This window comes from Chaetodon auriga, chromosome 1, assembly GCF_051107435.1.
Source record: "Chaetodon auriga isolate fChaAug3 chromosome 1, fChaAug3.hap1, whole genome shotgun sequence".
In the NCBI taxonomy this organism is placed as follows: Eukaryota; Metazoa; Chordata; class Actinopteri; order Chaetodontiformes; family Chaetodontidae; genus Chaetodon; species Chaetodon auriga.
Genome location: NC_135074.1, coordinates 29,561,502 through 29,581,277, shown reverse-complemented (window position 1 = coordinate 29,581,277; position 19,776 = coordinate 29,561,502). Strand labels below are relative to the sequence as shown.

General features: G+C 43.3%; 1 protein-coding gene across 1 annotated transcript in view; it reads left to right on the top strand.

The window, feature by feature from the left end:
• LOC143322512 (protein kinase C-binding protein NELL1-like) overlaps window positions 1–19,776 on the top strand; it is a 229,592-nt gene that overhangs the window by 21,742 nt on the left and 188,074 nt on the right. Inside the window, exon 3 of the mRNA XM_076733753.1 lies at window positions 9,963–10,113. Coding sequence (XP_076589868.1) covers window positions 9,963–10,113 — 151 coding nt within the window. The remainder of the gene's footprint in view (window positions 1–9,962; window positions 10,114–19,776) is intronic.

Genomic DNA, 19,776 nt, shown 5'->3' with positions numbered 1-19,776 from the left:
CAACTAGTTTCAATCAATTCATCATTTTATAATGTTTGTCTTGACATTCAATCCAACTTCTCAGTTGTGAGGAGTGTTTTTACGCCACTGTGAGCTGAATCTCTGAGTTTAAGGCAGTTAGTCGGCCAAAACAGGACATTTGAAGTCGTCATCTTGGACTTAGAGAAGCTGCATATGTTCTGAAAGTGAGTTTCACTGTTTGACTGTTTTCCTTTTGCTTATTTCCATTTGCGATTCATTAGTTTTGAGTTTTGGCACAACAGTTCTCATAATAAATGCTGTAAAGTGGAAAATGCGTGGAGAGATGCACTTAACAACAGCCTACTCTGCTCTGGTGACAAAAGGTTGACTGAAGCGTTTCTTTCAGGCAGCACGTTAGCTGATAGCTGCTCAAACAGCTCCTCCACCTCCATCCTGTAGCACAGTCGCAGCTTCACAGTGAAAGCCTTCCAGCAGCACCTCCTCGCTTCACGTCTCGTTTTCTTTCTTCTTCACTGCGAAGCGGCTGCGGGAGCCAAACACTGCCAAGAAGGAGTGGCGGGTAACTACAGGAAAGGGTTCTGAGTTCTGAATCTTGGCTCCCGAGCAACGTGTTTAACGTGTGTGCACATGCTCCATGTCACACGTGATCGTCGCGGTCGTTTGCTGGCGTGCCGCTGGGCTGTGACAGAGATGCTTTCTGGGAGGGAAGTGAGGCGCCCTTGGGTGACCTTTGGCTGAATTATCTCTCCTCCCTGTATGTCCTGTCCCGATCGTATCTCCCAGCTCTGCTCTGCATGCTGCCCACGCTGCACCACTTGTTTGCTCCACCGCCGCCGTTTTCTCCTCACCTCTCTCTCTTTTAAAGGAGAAAGAAATGCAGCAGGGCTCATACGGGGGTAAACAATGTGGCTGTGGCTGTCAGCTAGTGGCTGTGAGAGAATGATTAAGGAGGCTGCCATAAACATGACTGCGTGATGATGAGGTTATTTGCCGATTTGTTGCTTTATTCGATGTTTAACGACATGGAAGTTGAGAGCTCTTCTGGGATGATTTATCACAAATATCAGGAGGACAGTACTAACGGACGCCGTTATCACAGCCTTATCCCGACATCATATTTTTCAAGTATGCAGAGCATGGCTAATTGAGATAAATAGCTGTGTAAGCAGAGCTGATGACAGGATGGAGGCTGGCTGGCTGGCTGGCTGGCGAGCCTGCTGGCTGGTCTGGGATCCAGCGATCGGCTGTTTGTCAGGCGGCGTGGTATTGAAGAGTGAGGAGGTAATTAAGCTTGGCTGAGTTGTGGTGGTGGGAGCTCTGCATTTGGGCTCTCCTGGATCTCGACAGGGGCCCCGGCTGTACAGTTGTGTGGTCCCTCAGAGGGGGCCACACTCCCAGCAGTGGGCCTACCGGAGGCCTGACAGATACTGATATGCCACCTCAAAGCACTCAGTGCTCCACTAAATTAACTCACATCTCAATACCTCCTATTTCTCCTCTGCGAGTTTCTGTTCTTTATATATATATATATATATATGTGTGTGTGTGTGTGTGTGTGTGTGTGTGTGTGTGGATTCATGCTGCATGTGTACAGTGTGAGCTGTTTGAAGCACAGAGTGCCAGCTGTGGTGTTAAAACCTGCCCACAGCAGAGGAGGATTGTGTAGAGCTGTGGGGGGTGGAGCAGATTATGGATAGGATCTCAGCCTAGAGAGTTGTTAACAAAACACATGCGTGCACACACACACACACACACACACACACACACACACACATACACACACACACACACACACACACACACAAATCCTCACTGTATTGAAAGAGATTAGTGCACACAGGGACTGGAGTTGAGCAGCACACATTTGACTTTCTCGAGTTTATATTAAATTTCTGAATTTTAAAGCACTTTTTTAAAAAGAAATAATGAATTTAAGAATTTATATCTAAAATACTGTTTGGAATTGAATGTGGTTAGTAATTTTATGTGTTGCTTTGTTTTTATCTGCCATTTACTTAATAAAAAGTGACAAATCAAGATTTAATTAATCCAACAGAGGTGGATGTTTTGTGCTTTTTGTGCATTTTAAGAAAACACACATCCAGCTGCTGTTTGCACACAAAGATACAGAACGACTGACTGGTTTGATGAGTCACACCATTTTTACATTCACTCTTGTTCTATCCTAATCTGAGGTAGACTGACTTTACTCTACTGCTGTCTCAGAAATAAGAGCTGCGCTTCCATGATAACCATCAATAATTGCTACCAAATGGAAAAACTAATCAGCTTTTGTCATTTTCTGACAATGCTCTGAAATGAAAATTGAAAAAGAAGTAAAAAATACTTAAATATTTAAAGTTCCAGTTCAGTTGGTTGCAGTCTACAACCTCACCACTAGATGCCACTAAATCGTACACACCGAAATATTTAAATATGTTTTCATTAACCTCCATTAAGCTTTACTTTTGAAGTGAAATAAATGATGCGAAAGGCATTTCTGGCTCTAGCGTGGGTTGGAAGATGTGGTTGGTGCTCAGGTTTTGGTCTCAGTATCAATCTTTGGGGTGCTGCACACAGTCTCTACGCCTGGCTTTTGTCTTCCCCCGAAACCATGACTGACCGTTTTTACTTTCTCTGTTCATGTACAGGCTAAACCAACAAGATACTGCACATCATGTAATTAAGGCAACTGTCGAGCACCATCCGTCTTCTTGGCTGATGGTCGGAAAGAAAGCAAATGCGCTGACTGTCGAACTGTTCTCATAAATACAACGATCATTTTGACTCTAAAAACATAACATTTTTCAGGAGTTCGTGTTAATTTTAGTTATCTTACAACAGTACGATCTCTTGTGGTGCTAATCTCATTTCATACCGCACACACGCACACACACCCAGGCTGCATTAACTCTGCACAGTTCACACTGCCCTCACAGCCTCGGTGTGTTAGAGATACAGCTTGTAAATGTTGACGCCGCTGGAAGAACTCAAATGGGAAGTTCATTACTCTAACCAATATCTAATATTCCTCTGGCTGGATTTTGCGTCAGGGCTCTGCATTATTGCTCTTTAAGCGACAGCCGATGGCTCCCCCACAGATGGATGGTCTTTATTTCTCCGAGTTTCATCCTTATTTACTCTAATCAAACTGCTCTCAGTCTGATGCTTTGCGATAAAGAGCTGTCAGCTCTGTCTGAGGTGTGAGCGTGCCCTCTCGGGATGTTATCTGTGGCCCGTCTCATTAGATTCGTGACACATTGCACCAATCGCCTACCAGATACAGTAGATCTTACAGAGTTTTTAATGTTTACAGTCAGGTGATCTACTTGCAAAGGGAAGGAAAACTTGAACCGAATCATCAATGTTTTATCCATTCAGATTTATGAATTTTTCAGTAGCTGAGGAGTTCTTCAAATGCAAGCCAAGTCAAGTTAGGAGAGGCTTGCTGAGAGCTCGGCTGTGTTTGTAGGCTGCTTGACATGCACTCACAGTCTCCTTCACGTGCCTCAAACTCTCTTCCTCCTTTGTTCTTTGTGCGAACACTGCTCACTTTCTGTGGATTTTGCCAGTTTCTAAACCTTATTCGACATTCCTCCCCATTTTGTGGTAACTGTACCACTTGCCTTGAACTACCGTCTTCAGTTATTTATTTGCTGACTTCTGTTAGTGTCTCTGCTCCTGAATTTCTTAGTTTGTTGCTTTTTGCATTTCGCTTTTGATGGAAAACTGTACACTGAATTTGCAACATCTCTTCTCCAGCTGCAGTCAAGGTGAAGTGCCATCAGTGGCTGCTGTTGACGTGCAGTTTTTGTTTTAAACATTACCTTGAATCCTTGAGAGTTGTGAGCGTTCGCTTCAGTCCTTTATCTTCAGTTCCAGCCCAGCCCCTGCTCTGCAGTCCAGTCTCTCTGCTTTTTACTCTCCACTGCAGACCCGCCTTGAGCAGCCGAAAGCAGGCTAGCTCCTCAGGGACAGTCTGCTGTGTACTGGATGGATGACTGGCTGGCGAGCTTCATGTGTGGATGTACAGATGACTGGAGGGCTGGAAGTGTGGAAATAGGGATGACTGGTTTTTCTGCAGGATCAGAAAGAAAGACAAAAAAAAAGACTATAGAAATGTCCAAACATGCAGGGCCAATTACAAAGAATTTAAATATGCATCTTTTCATATATGTGTATATCATAGCATGAATGCAGCTAATGGCCTGCGGGAGCTACCGTACATGATTTTTGAGGGTAAAGCGATTAAACCCAGGTTGTGTTGTTTTCTCCACTTTTGAAATAATTTGGTAGTTTACAGAAAAACAGAGATTAATGCCATGTTTCATAGTTCTGACCACAGCAAGCTGAGCTCCCAGACATCCCCAAAAGAAGTTGTGGGTTTCACTTTGAACAGAACAAAATACTTACAAACACATAGGCTGAAGCTACAACAATACGATAACCAACAAGGAACTACTGTAAGACTTCTGGCAGGACCCCCACCAGTTCTTAAATAATGGACATTTAGGGTCTGCTTTCCAATATGCAGTGTGAATGCAGTATTTGATGCTTTAGGGACTCTTACATACAGCAAGTTTTGTTTTGTTTGGAGCTTTCCATTTGAACATGCATTGTAGATAATAGATGGGTACATCTGTTATCCTCCACTGCTACTAGAGATACAAAAACAGGTGGCTAATGCTAACCTGTTGGCCATTGGGATGAATTTCACCCTTGAGTTTAGTGATATTAAAATCAAACCTGTAATGAATGGTGCTTAGTTAGCTAACCTGCAGTGATTGATTCTCGAGTTCTGCTGACTGCAGCTGATTCTCAGCCAAGTTCACACCAACCATTTGTTTATTTAATGTTTCTTCATCTCTGTTTATTGTTTTATTTCTTTTTTTGTGCTGTGAATTAGCTGATTTTATTGGTTGTCTTAATTTTCCAGCACACAATGCCTGATACTCTGTCATGAAGTTAAGTTTTACTATCATGTATGACTATTGGATTCAAACTGGGCTGTCCAGTCAGTTACTGTAGGTTTTTGCCTTAAGATGTGAGCGCCCAGCTCATTTTTATCTGCATCGTTGCCATGAAAGCGAATATCCCACCTGCCGGGTAGATCGGCAGCGTCTTCCCTGCCGAAGGAATTACAGAGCTGGAAGAGTTGTGATGGCCAGTGAAAAGAAGCTTATATCGCGTGTGTCACCTGCCAAATAGTTATCAGTTCAGCCCTTGTGGGTTCATTTAATGTTCCACAACTGATGCCAGAAAACTTTGACGTGTTATTCTTTTCTTGCTGTACCTTTAATGTTGTTCCTTGCTGTAACCAGAGCCCTGCAGCCTCAGAGCAGCTGCCAGTGATGGTGAATGTGTTGCTGTGGGGACTGTAAACATGACTACTGTCCAACAGAGACAGCCAGACTGGCTCTATGGTGCACAGAGACATGCTTTGATCTGACGCCTGAGTGTAGATAGTGTGTTTGTGTGTATCTGCACTTTGTCCAGAAAATGTTAGTCTGCTTGCTAACCATGCACTGATTCAGAGGTTGTTGATATTCATGGTTAAAGTTTGTCTTAAAGTTTGTCTGTTTGTTTAAATATCTATGGGTTTTGGACTGTTAGTCAGACAGGCTATTTGAAGTTGGGCCCCTGGGCTCAGTGAGACTTTAGCCATGACCTTGTTTTGGCACTGAAACTCCAATGACCTCAATGCATAGCGTCATTTAAAGACTCCTGCAGCACACATCATCATACGCAGACAGAGGCTGTAGTTAAAGTACAGTTTACCGCTCAGTTAACGTGACTCATGCCGTGTGTGGTTGGGATATTGCATAGAAAACAAATGTCTGGGGTTGTTTTGACACAAGCTGTCGCGTGCACTGCCTTTAGAAGGAAATTGCTTGCAGCTCCCAGTTGCTCTCTTTGGTCCAATAATGTAACTGTAGCTCATTTAAATGGCAGCAACGGAAAACAAAGGGCCTTCTCTCAGTTTGCATTTCAAACATGTAATCAAGCAGGGTCCTGCACAGTGCAGGTGCTTCTGTGGTTTGGCCAGGCAGGCCCCCCCACACATCATTGTTTTTCATACAAAGCAGAATTTCTTTGCAGCCCCGCAGTCACAACCATACAAACCTGCAGGTTTCTAAGTGGTGTCCAGTAATGTCTGAGCTGGAGAGTGAAGGCTCTTAACAGTTTTCTTGCCAGCTGCTGGCCTACTGGACACTGGCCTCCGAGAAAACTCAGCCCTGATCTACTTTGTGCCCTTGGCAAAAACTTGAGCATAGTACAGTAATGTGCTTATCTGGCTGTGACACTTTGACACTGGTCTCCCCTATCAGGCCGGACAGAAGTCCACACAGACTTGGCTGGCTGTGTCTTCGGTGAGTGAAGTCTCTCTGGACCGCGGCTGAGCTCCTCTTCCTTACTGTCAGTTAAAGAGGCCATCTGTAAGACTTACCCGAGCTGGGGGAGGACCCGCCAGGCTCCTGATTAAAGTGATGAGCTGTAAAATGGAGAGGGAGGCGGGGTGACAGCCGGCTGCTGCCTGCTACGCCGGGCTTCATCATGTCTGCTTGGAGATGAACCTCCCCGCTCTACCTGTTTCCTCCTGTCGCTATAAATGGGTTTGTTTACGTCTACAAGACTGCTGTACGGTGGAGACCGTTATGGTGCACCACTTTAGTTCTGCTTCCATCATACCATCGATCCATCATTATTACTGGCTTGTCGGAGTGTGATAGCAGTTAGTTTTCTTTGGCATGAATGGTTTTTCTAAGTTTGGTTTCCATTGGCCAATTACATTTTAAGTGCAGCAGCAGAATTCGCTAACACAGAGCGTGTGTGAGTGTCAAATTTAATGATGTAATGTTTGCATCTACAAGCCCTTTGTCAAACAGCATCTGTCAGCAGCTGTTACAGACATGTACGCCGCTTGTAAGCAGACTGCAATTAAGCCAAACTATGTTGAAAAAATACAACATGTTTTCAACAGTAAAAGGACGATTATACAAAAACTTAAAAGTGCTATTTGAGAATGCAAGCTCTAATTTTCAATACTGTGATTATCAGACTCAAAAAAAGAAAAACAGACCCAAACTGTAAATCAGGATTCAGTAGTTAATCTGGTCAGGAGTCTTTAATGGACGTCACCTGTGTGAATGACAGAGGAGGTCAGTGTGTAATACGATGATGCGATGACTAAGACAGACACCTGCTTTGCTCACATGAGCAAACACTGCACAATTCAAGGAAGTCATAAAATCTTCTTTGGCAAGAAAAATACATAATAATGTTTTTTTCTCAGTAGGATATTGAATCTTTTTTCCGCCGGACTTGAAAAGAAACAATGGTCACAGCGTGATGACAACAGATATAGCCCAAACATCTGATTAGAGAAAACCAAATGCTTTGCTTATTTGAAGAACCTCCATTGTTATATGTTATTGCAGCATTTTATATATGTTATTATTTCACGTCTGAACAAGAAACTGGACATGCTGCTGTGTTTAGTGCTCTGCCAGTGATTTTATAGTTACATAAACATAAAATATATTTATCAACATTTGAGCCATTGATCGTCTCTTTTAAACCTAATTTTTTGTTTCCTCACAGAAAATGAATCCCAAACACAGCATTTTTGATTCCCTTAAAACAGCTTAACAACCTGTGTTTTCTGGAAAAGTGACCTCAGGTGTTTGTGTGTATAATGGTTTTCATCTCCCAGAAGTGAAGTCAGGACGAGTGTGACCTATTACAAACCTTTTCAGGAGGAGGAAGAGCTCATAACGTGCGGTTGGATGCAGGAAGCTGATGTTTGGATCTCATGTCCTGCTTCCCGTACATTCAGTGTTGGTTTCTTCTCATCAGGATTAGACGTTGGTAGATTAATATTTGAACTGAGTCTTTATTTCCGACAGCGTGCTTACGTCTGATTCATAATAGATGCCTAAAATAAAAATCTTGAGTTGATCGAATCGAGGGTGTCCTCGCTGTCCTCGGTGAGCGAGGTGGAGCAGAACTGTGATGAATGTTGCAGTTTTTTATTGTGGTTTTCTGCTCGAGTCACTCTTAAGATCACAGTTGATGAGGAGGCCCCAGGTCTTAACCGTGGAGGTGGCACATCAGAACACACTCATATGGGTTTGGTCATTCTAAAAACGCAGTGACAAACCACCGCCTAGAGTATTTTGTTATTTAGGTGTGAGGACTCAGGTGAAGGTCAAAAGACAAAAAAGCAGGCTAGAAATCTGACAGCATCTTCACATCGCGATGATAGAGCCAGTGTCTGCAGATTTCAAAGGGGTGGTCTGACGACAGGCTGTGGTCTGGGAGCCGGCGTGCTGGAGAAGGGGCGGAGGAAGCGGCACGCAGCCGACTGGGCCGTGACAGCGGCGAGGCTGAGTGTGAAGGCAGGTGGGCCACTGTCACCTGGGGGAGTTTTAAAAGCCCTGAGCTGAGACAGCCACAGGCTCCTCTCCACTGGACCGTCTGTCATGCGAAGCTGAAGCTGGAGTGTGGAACCACAGCCGCCTCTCGCTCAGACTCGTGTTTACTGCTGCTACAAGTTTCTCAGAGAGTTTTTGAGATATTCCAGCCTGGATCATTGATTTTCAATACACCATGAAATCAACTTGCAGAAGATATGCAAACATCAAGTCACAATAAGCCTGACGTTTCCTTCATTCTTTGTCAAATTCAATTTTCAGCTCGGTTTCATTCATATGGCACCGAATCACAGCAGAAAATGTCTCTTTCCATGTAGAGCAGATTGGGATCATTCTCCTAATCTACAGAGACCCAACAATTCCCCCAGTGGAAAGCACTTGGCCATGCAAGTTGATGCAATTTGTACACAGAAAAGAAGAAGTTTTCTGCCTCAGACCCTCTGAACTCTCAGCTGTTTACTTTCCAACACTCATCTCCGTAAACTGTCATCTAACCCGTGACTGTCATCTGTATTTAATCAGGGTTGAAGATAGAAACAATTAGCACATACGTGCATGCGTTCGTGGTTTTCAACAGGCTTTATGCCAACGAGACTTGTGACCCCTCTCTGCCACTGTTACTGCTGACTCACAGACATCACTGCAATGCTAATGACAAGCAACTGGGGGATTTCTATACATGTAACTGTTGCATCGCACCCAGACTTGAACTGTTAGGCCTTATTTATGGTTCCTTTCAATGTTAAAAACTTTAACATCATGCTGTAGTTTTGTCCACTGTTCCTATCAGTAAAATAATAACAGTAAATAACATAATAAAACCTGAAGGCAGACAAAATCTGATCCAAATTGTCTGCTGTAAACATCCATCAGCGCATCCAGAATGACTTATTGGTTCAGCTCTGACCTGATGTACTTAACAAAGCATTATGGGATTTATTATTAACAACATTTCGAGTGCGTTGGCTTAGCTGTTGGCTTGTTTACAACCCGTCTAATCGTCTGACTGCTCATGTTTTCTGCATGTTGTTGAAATGTTGCAGTTTTCCCAGATCTCTGCATTTGTTTGCTCAGAACAAACATATCAAAACTGATAGAAGTGATTTGCCAATCACTGCAAACTGAAACTGCATTAGACTTGAGTTATCCTTTAAAAGCAAACTACAAAAGTGTGGGCAAGAGCTCCACCCAGATGGATTTCCTGCATTTAACGCCAAAATCTTTATTTTTACCTAATTTTCCAAAATCTTTAAGTGCTCTTTGGTAAATACAAACACATGTATTCGTGCAAAGTTTGCTGTCTGAGCATCCTCTAGTTCGGTGTATGAAGCTTGTTGGACAGACTGCCAGAGATACCTGCTCGAACTGTGGATGAGGTGTAATTTGTGTGAGTAAAGGTGTTACTTTGTGTTTCACCATGTGTGATTTAGCTAGCTTAATATGTCGCTTGCACTTTTGGCTGATTGCACATGGAGGAAGCACATTGCTTGCGAGAAGAGTTAACATAAGCTCATGATATCTTTCCATTTTACTTTATTCCCTCAGATGTTGGGAGAGCAGTTCACGCCCCGGCACACATCACAGAGAAAGTGGTGCAGCTGTTCAGGAGTAAAAGTGAGTTTACCTTCTTGGCCTCCATCCAGCAGAAGTCCTCCACATCAGGAGTCATATTCTCCATCCACGAGTCAGAACACAGGTAATCCATCTGTAATCCTCTTCATTTTGGCCTGCAGCTCCTTTTCGGCACAACTTTACTTCCACGGGTTACTGAGTGCTCTCGTTTTAAATTAAACCCTGAGATGAATTCTCATCTCACTCGTAGCTGTTTGCAGATGGCTGTTGATGAGGTGTAGTAAAGTAAAGATCAGTGTGAGATTACTCCACTGCCAGTGTAAGTCAGCGGGTGATGGGAGGGCGAGTCGACGAGTGGAATAATGCAGCGTTTCCTCCTGTATGCTCAGGGCAGAAAGATAACCCTCCATGTATTGTGTCTGTGAGATGAGTGTGAAGAACTTAGCAATTCTGAGCATCCTGATAATATTACATTTTACTGTAGACTGCTGCACAGACTTACAGCATCTCTGACTGCCGTTGCACTGAGAGCTTGAACATATGGACTTGTAACGGAGCTGAGTACAGGAACAGGTACACATCTTTGTATGCCTCTGCACCGGTGACAGCTGTGGCCGGAGGCAGCATGTTTTGCGTCCGTCTGTCTGTTCGTCCATCTGTCTCCCTGTCCATCAGTCTGTCTGTGCATCTGTCCGTCCATCCATCTCATTCTTGAGTGTGATATCCCGCGAACACCTGGAGGGAATTTCTTCAAATTTGGCACAAACGCTCACTTGGACTCAAGGACCAACTGAAAAAGAGTGATGACATTTAATATCCAAAGGTCAAGGGTCAGCTTCACTGTCACATCATAATGGTCTGCAAAAACACTTTTTCTAGCCATTATTCAACAGCATCACTCAGGAACCGAAGGGCAGATTGTGACCATATTTCACATTCAGTCACATATTGAATTGGTGACTCTAATCTTGGGTGTCCACTTTGAAACTGTGCTGATTGATTAAATTGTCTCTGCTGCCTGGTTGAACATGTGCGTGAAGCATCCATTTTTTTTAGTTTGTAGCTCTTTGCAGCAACATGCATATTTGCAGGTGATTCAGGTGATCAGTCCTCTGTCCTGACATCATACATGTTAATATAGCAGTATCATCGTTTTACCATCAAGTGCATTAATTACCTTTGAATTACTTTCCTTTAAAGTCTTCACTACATATATGAGTCTGGGCAGACATGGTTGTAAACGCAACTTGCAGAGATGGTAATTCTAGTTTCTTAGAGTAATAATTTGAACATCTCTTCTTGGATTTTGTTGTGATGGACAGAATTTCACTGCAGAATGTGATGGCTGTAGGACATCAGTGAGTGGCAGCAGCGAGCTCACCCCCGGCCCCCTGACAAACTGTACAACTGTGAATTGTTTTTAAAGGGCAGGCAACATTGATTTTCCTCCACTCCTCTGAAGGTAAAAGCCTTCAGCTCTGTAAAACATGCAGTCAAAGTGAGCATGTGAGGGAGTGCGTGTATGTGTTTGCTGAGAGTCGAGACAAAGGCAAAATCATACACAATGGGAGACTGAGGTAGAGGGCCCCTCAACTGATGGAAGGAGGGAGCTAGGCCTCTAAAATGTAGTAAACAACGCAACCAGTTACTCTGCACTGAAAAATAGTGGCACTTTTTTATATGTGTACTTCAGCTTTTTATCACGATGTTGTTGAAAAAGCGATGTTATGTTAAGTTAAAGATATTTAGTGGTTAAACATGGCAACAAGCAATTAACAGCAACATAATAAGCACATTTTTATGTTAAAAACCTATAATGGGCTATTATGGAAGTACCCAAGACTACAGGGTTAGTTCAGGTTAGTTCTGCATCTGTGTCGTAATGTATAAACACAGCATATATCATAACAATGACATGGTACTTTACTTTGAAATACATTTTGCTGATGATGCATGCTTTTACTTTGGTGAAATGTTGAATGCAGGACTGTTACTTATAAAGGTGCATTTCTTCTCAGTGGTATTGTTACTGTTACCTGAGATCTGGATACTTCCTGCTCTGGTGTGTACGTGCATGCATGCGCACACCTTTTTCTTCGAGCACCTGCTGTACAGTATGATCCACTCTCAAAGAGAAACACGTTGGCCCCCACTGCGCTTTCAAGGTGACCCTGAGAGTTGCTTTCCAGTCTCCCACCCCCCTCCGTCTCTCTGTCAGTGTCTCTCTGTCCTTCTCTCTCACGTTACCTGCAGGCGTAATTGCCACACAGCAGGCTGGCCAAACAACAGCGAGGCTAAATGGAGCCAGGTGACTGTACTGTCCTCCTCCTTCAGGCACAATGACATGCACCATGCAGTATATGTAGCTCGGAGGAATGCTTGGACAAAGCAAATGTCGCAGTAACATGCACTCAGCCGCAATCAAACATACCCAGCTGTCAAATGTACTTAATACTTTAGTTAGTGTATGGCATTTATAATGCTTAGAAATGATTGGTTAGGGTAGGGTGGATGACTTTTAAAAGGCATAGGCAAAGACATATTTCTGTACTTATTTGCCCAGATTTTGAGCAATAAGTCTTCCAACCAAAACAGCAAAACACCGATAAAAAAATGACCAATATGAGTGTATTCTGATCCAGTGCCTCAGTCAGCAAGACTGCATTTGTCAGCGCCTTCCAGAAGTGTTACAAACATGATTCATTACTGGTTAAGATGTAATGAGATTTAGGCAAGTTAAAAGCGGAACTAGTAGGATTTGTTGGTTGGGGTTTGTTGGCCCCTCTTTCTCGGCTCAATGGCACCAGAAGCCTCCTGATCGCGCACCAGTGTACCAGCTGCAGCACTCGCACCTGTTATTTTCTGGGAGCTACAGTGACGTCCAGAAATATCCTGAACACAGCAAAAGCCTCAACGTTGTTTTTCCAGGAAAATCCTACGTATTCTGCCTCCAAGTTTAGAGAACAGTGGTCAATTGTGGTCAGAAATCAATGTCCGATTTTGGTATAGGCCGACAGGATGTGTGTGATTGTCTTCCAGGTCAAAATCAGGTTTGCTGACTCATCCATCCACCATAGCCTCCTGCTTTGGAGGGTTTGCGGAGCTATAACACCATCTGTTCACAGTGAGATCTGTGGATTATGGAGTAACTATATCTGGCTGATGACGTTTCAAATGTGGATGTCTGAAAGTCACAACATATGAAACTAAAACTATCTGCATGATACAATATTGATAAAAGTGAACATGTGTTTTCTTTCTCGGGTGAACTGACTTAGTGTCGCCTACGACAGAATAAACCTCTCATCAGTTATTTGATTTTTCAAGACCTTTAATTTTCCGGCAAATGTTGTGTATTGTTGAGTATCATAAAGGAGATATTGGGATGCAAATCTAGCCAAGCCAAGCCAGGCCGCAGCAGGCTGAAGTTATTTTGAGACGAGCTGTTGTGTGAGTCAGACTGCCACACTGCGAGTGTAATTAAATTTGGCGAGATGGACAGAGCCTTGACTGGCGCGGTGCAGACCTGTGCTCCATTGTGACCGAGGATTTGTTCTGAACCCCTGAATCCTCTCTGAAGGCCCTATTAGAGCCCTCGGCTGATGCCCATTCTTTCCCATTATAACACAGGCCTCCCATTCAGCCAGCTAACAGACAGCTAGCTGTACCACTCGGCCAAATCCAATCATACATTCCTTCTCTTTCCCTTCTTTACTTCTTCATCTTTCTTTCGGCACAATCAAACCATCCTCTCTTCCCTCCCACCTCCTCTGCCAGCTCCGCTTTCCCAATATGATAATATCCTTCTCCCTCCTCTCCTCCTCCGCTCTCCTCATCCTCAAAGTGAAAACGTCTTTTGAATGCAAGTATTTCTCGAAACCCTCTGCAAATGCAGAAGAAACTTCTTTTTCTTCGTGTGCCCAGCACTGGGGAATGGGAGAGAAGGTTTATTGCTGCTCCACTGGGCTGAATAGAACAAAAGAGCCTATTTCTGCCCAGCCAGCAGTTTTCTGGGTTCCAGTAACGCTCTCATTGTCAGCAAGTGGCAGCAGCCCTGTGATGAACTAACTCAAAGCCCGGTCTCTCCGCTGTTCTTCCCACCTGAACACTTAAAACACCAAAGCTGCTCAGCGAGCTCCTCCAGCTGCTCTGTTCATCTGCCCGCCCTTTGTCACTCCACGGGTCTTCCTCTCGCTCCATACCTCAGTTCATAAGCACCTAAAGCTTCTCCTCTTCTAAGGAAACACGCTGAGCGGAAGTCAACATGCGGTGGGAGTTAAACACACACACACACACACACACACACACACACACACACACACAGCGACTTGTTAGATAAGACTTTGTGGTATAAATTTGGGAATGTTTGGGAGTAAGCATTGCGAAGTTGGATGCAGTAAACATTTGCTCCAATGCAGAATCATTTGCTGATTATGAGCACAAGAACAGCTGTGTTTAAAAGTTGCACTTTAATATTCACCAATCTACATTTACGGAAAATACTTTACAATTCCTACCTTACAGTGATATACAGGATAGCTTGGCTTAGCTTCTGCCACATTTGTACCATCTTTTACCAACACCATCTTTGTTAAATTGTGTGTATTGTGGGTTGCATTCACTTTGATTTTTATTCCACCTCATGAATTATTGCATATATTGTCAACATTTTTCCATAATGGAGTTCAGTGGTATTATAAATTATTTTTGGAGCATTGAGTAGCTTTCCAAAATCTGTTGTGCATTTGCTGAAGTTTGGCACAGTTTGGCATCCCTGAATCTCTACAGTCCTGGCGAGTAAAACGTTATCATAATAGACAGGACGCCTTTTTGTAGTTTTGGATTCCATCAGTCCTTGTTAAAGGAAATCTTGTTAATCTGATGAATCAACACACGGCATCTGATTCCAACATATACTCTATATAATAGTCTTGAAAAACAGGTGGGGTGACATATTGCCGCAAGAAGTACTATGCTCATTATTCTCCAGAATTGCAATCGGCAGTTTGGTTTGTTTATCATTCCTTGGCAGATGATGTGGAAATTCTTTGAATGAGAAAGGGAACGGTTCTGTGCTGTGCAGGGCTACCGCAGTGATTTGCTGCTCTGTCTGTGTCTGTTTATTTTATCCTTAAACTTGATCTGCAGAATTCTTCAATTTTTTTTGCCATCAGATGGGATTTGTGTGTGAATGTCAGAGACAGGAAACCTGCTGGCGTCGATTCTGAACTCGTGATCTCCCCCATGGAGTTGGGGTGAGGGTTGAGCTGGGCCCTCTCACCTCAGACAGATACCAGTTTCCACACTGCACTCCCTGGACTATTCCTCGGCGGTATTTGCTGTAAGAAAAAGGATGCAATACAGTACAAATACAGACTAACAATGATTCCTTGTGCGCCTCAGTCCTCTTCTGAAATATGTGAACTAACATGGGCTGTGCAAAAAGCTGAGTTTTGCACTGCTTACCCAGAATCACAGTATTTGCTCTGCAAGCTACAGAGTTTGTCCCCTCATCATTCTTGCTGGCGTGTGCAAAACATCTTGGCAAAATTGGATATAATTGCATGGCTGTTAATAGGACAGATAGCAGTACTGTGTGTTTGTGTTGAATTGAAGATGATATCACTGCAGTTTCTTTCCGTGTTGAGGGGGTACATTACGCGAAGGGGGTATTATCTGCAGTGGAAATGCAGCATTACAGTACCAACTCTGCAGACCTGATAATCCACTGGAAATTAAAGCTGTGTTAATTGATTTTTTTTTGGTCTCTTAGGGGCGTGATGTAGTACTACCTTATGAAGGTGCTTTGGCTAACATGTTAGCAGACAGTTGCCCATTTCTCCATCCAGCAGACAAGGCACAACGTTAGCATTCAGTTGGAGTGCTAAGTTTGATATTAACTCTGCTTCTAGCACTGGTTTGGTTTCAATGAACTCCTGATAAGAATATCTGCCTCTTAAGCTGCTAAATGTTCCTCTTTTTAACTGGCTAGCCAATAACTGTGTCTGTTGTCTGGTGTTCAGCAAGTAACTTGTTTGGTGAAAACGTCCTCTTGTTGCTCTGAGGAATGGTGTTGAAGATGGTGAGACTGAACCACAGAGTACATGTGCTGTAAAACTAAAGCTAAGAGCTAAAATGAGCTACAAAGTGCCATAGAGCTTTTAATTGGTATGTAATCATTTGTTGTTGATATGAAAATATTGATTAGCAGAGAAGGCTTGACAGGGCAACCTGGATCACTCAGACGCAGCACTTTGCAAACAGAATGTGAAGGAACCCCAACTGGGCAACCCATGGAGGCCTCTTACATGCTCAAGACAGTTTTGATATCAACATTTGGACTGTCGGTTGCATCCATTTCTCTGAGGTTGCCTCCAAAAACAAAACTCATAAGTGGACAGTGCAGCTCTACATCTGCTGAAGAAGCCTGTAGGGAAGCAACCCTTAAGAATATCAAGTCCGCAGGAAAAGAAATTCCTCACACAGCATGACAAAGGCTCTGCTTGGTCTCAAGCAACAAAAAGGCAATCTTAGAGTTAGTTTGAAAGGCAGGATCCCCCTGATCCCCGTGATCCCCATGAGACAGCCAGATCTCCTCCACCTGTCCAGCAGTCTTCAGACCCTGGAGACCTTCACCATCCACTTGGCTGCCCTCTTTCCTTCTCATAAAGGAAAAAGCACAAAAAGGCTTTCTGGCAGAAAAACATCAGAAACCATGAATTGTCTTTGACCACTGGGATCGCGAACACAGTTGATCATTTTTTTTTGGTTGATACAGAAAATTAGCGACTAACAACCTAGTATCAAAACACATACCTTTACAGTCTTTAGGTGGATGTTAAATGGAATTCTTTCTTACTGAGAGGGTGGCTAGCTGTACTGCAGTTAGCTGATTAAAGTTTCCCTGTCTCGCCTGGTAGTTTTCATGCAACAAGCTCACGTGGTCATTAAAGGGAACTGCATCCTGTACTGTGGAAATCACTGGTTTGCAATCCCATAGTTTCCTAACTAAATGAGTTCACTTAATGACCTTACAAACACAGGACTGCCAGGATTATCGGTTCATTGACAGCTATCCTTCAGCCATGTCTTTTTTTGCCATTTATTTACTCCTCTGCACTCTGTAAACCAATGATTGGACCATCTCTGTCCTGTCAGCTATTTAAACCTGAAAGCATCTCTGTAGGTCCACTGACGCAACACACCCAAAAAAACCCGAGGTGGTCCGCCATGCAGCATGCTTTGCTGCTAAAAATGTCACACTCCAAACTGAAAATGAGAATTGATTTCCTCCTGCTTCTCATGATATATATATCTACCTCAAGCTGAGCTCAGTTGTGAAAGTTACACCTATCTGCCAGCACCTTCCGTTGTGATGACAACATTCGCTAAATCCAGAAACTTCCATCAAGGATCGTCTTCATGTGACAAAAGAAGCACAATGCCTCAACCAATCCAGTCACATTTAACAGATCAGTAACTAAAGGCACTGGTGCTTTTTGGCGTCGTCGTATCCGGTTTACCTGCTTCTCCCACTCCACGGACAAGCTCCAGAGCGTTGACCCCCGATTGAGCAGATAATTGGCTGTCAGCTGCCCTCCATAAAACAGCTGCATGACACCGGGGGCTGAAGAAGAAAAGGACAGGGTGATATACAGCCAACCCTGCACTCTGGGGCAGCCATTCATTTCCAAAACTTTTCTCTTACAGATGATGCCAGTGCATTTTGATGAAGACCACTTGTCACCTCAACAGCTTCTTCCCAGAGCTGTCACTGCACTCCTGAGACACTTCCACAGCCCTCAATCAACATCAGGAGACACAGCCTGCAACCCTGCCACTGTGGCTGTTTATTTATTACTCAGCAGTTTGAAACAGCATCTCTTCTGGCCTCAGCACATTTAGGATACTGTGAAGAACATGAGGAGAGGCATTAGCATGAAGTCTTCTTTGCATGTCCTGCGTCATGAGCGTGCTTACATCACCACTGGGAATAAGTCACCGTGACTATTTCTCTGTTGTCTGCAGCTAATGAGAAAAGCTGCTGTTGCTTTAAAACGTGACCGCTAGCTTAGCTCTGCTTTGTCTCGTATCACATTAACGTTGACAACATGTCGAAAGCGTCTTAACCATCTGTAAGAACAAACTTGGTATCCTTTTCCCTGATCAACCTAAATTCTTTGAGGTTTGTCTAAATGGATTATTGAGACATTGTTGCTTTCAGGAAGACATTTCAATGAGATGAGTGATACCACTCCCATATCTATCACGTAATAAACTACAGCCATCAGCTGGTTAGTTAAGCATAAACACTGGAAAATGTATGAAGGCAAAACACAAAAATCAGCACCTCTGAAGCTCACTTCCTAACACATTATATCTTGTTTGTTTCATCAATACAAAAGTCAGGGTATAAAAATGACAACTTTGTTTGTGTCAGACTGTTTCTTGGCTGCGACCAGTAACTTCCTGGATTCTTTACTGGTTTTGTGCCAATAATGTGCCAACGCTTTGGCACTTAACTCCCATAAAACAGCGAGTAGTTGTTTTTACACTTTGCACATGGTAATTATGGAGCTTTAGTGGTACTGGTTGGCGGATTTTGTTAGCCTAATGTATGACAGAGCCAGAGCAGCTGTTTGCCCCTAATAACCATATATTTATCAGATGAATGTGGGAGTGGAATCTTCTCATCTAAAGCCAGCGAATGATCAACTCTTGCTTTTGTGTAGTTGTAATTATACAAGTATTTTTGCTGTTGTTGGTCTGGGTGTTGTCATATCTGTCTTTCAGCTTCATGCCTCCATCCTGTAACAATAGAGGTGATGCAGTTTTGAAAAGAGAGACATTACTTTTTTTCCAGAAACGTCCCCATTACTCTGGTTAATCAGACCCTGCTGTGTGCAATTTTCAGTGGAACTAAATTCTCCAAATGTGAGAGCGTCAGACTGTCATGGTGACGTTCGTGGGTTCAACATCAGTACAAACATATTGTGCTCCCACAGCTGCTTCTCAGCGATCTCAAAAATATCAGAATGGAAATAGGGCCAATGTGCTACTGGACAGTGACCACTACCCATCCAGTCGCACTGCATGCTGCAAGGCACATGATAAATTCATGCTGAATGTATATTTTAGAGTGGTGTACATATAGTCTGCCCACTGCTCCATATGTACCGACAGTATGGGAGGTTGCTTTATGTGACACCATGTGTCAGTGTGCTGCTTTGAATTTTACAAAATCTGCTGTGTCTGCACATTGCCTTGTAGACAAATTCCAGCAAACACTCAGAGTGTATAAATTGTCATTCTGTTGTCATATCACCTGGGGCTTCTTAGTTGACGCTGGAATGGAAACTTGACATTTTTTATTACGGCCTCTCTGTTCAGGTGCGATGCAGAAAACCTCGTTTTTGCACCTGCAAAATCACCGTTTCTGTAGACAAAGATAACAGTCAATTACTGGCCCGCTGTGACACCAAAGTTGGTTTCCTGTGGTGTTTATCAGTATTACATTACATTCACAGTGCAGCCGCTTACTGTCCAACTTACAATAAATATATTCAAACCATGTAGGAGCAGGAGTGAGGTGCCATCCAAAGTTGGGAGAGTATCCCTTTTAAACAAACAAATAAAAGCCTGGTTTGCTTAGAGATGTGTTTTTTCTCAGTCCATCACTGTACAGCCAGAACAGAATATACCAGCTATGGTTAATATGTATTCATACAGTCACATTCTTGCAAAAATAACACATCCAGACCCCTGAAAATGCAAGCAAACGTTCCTC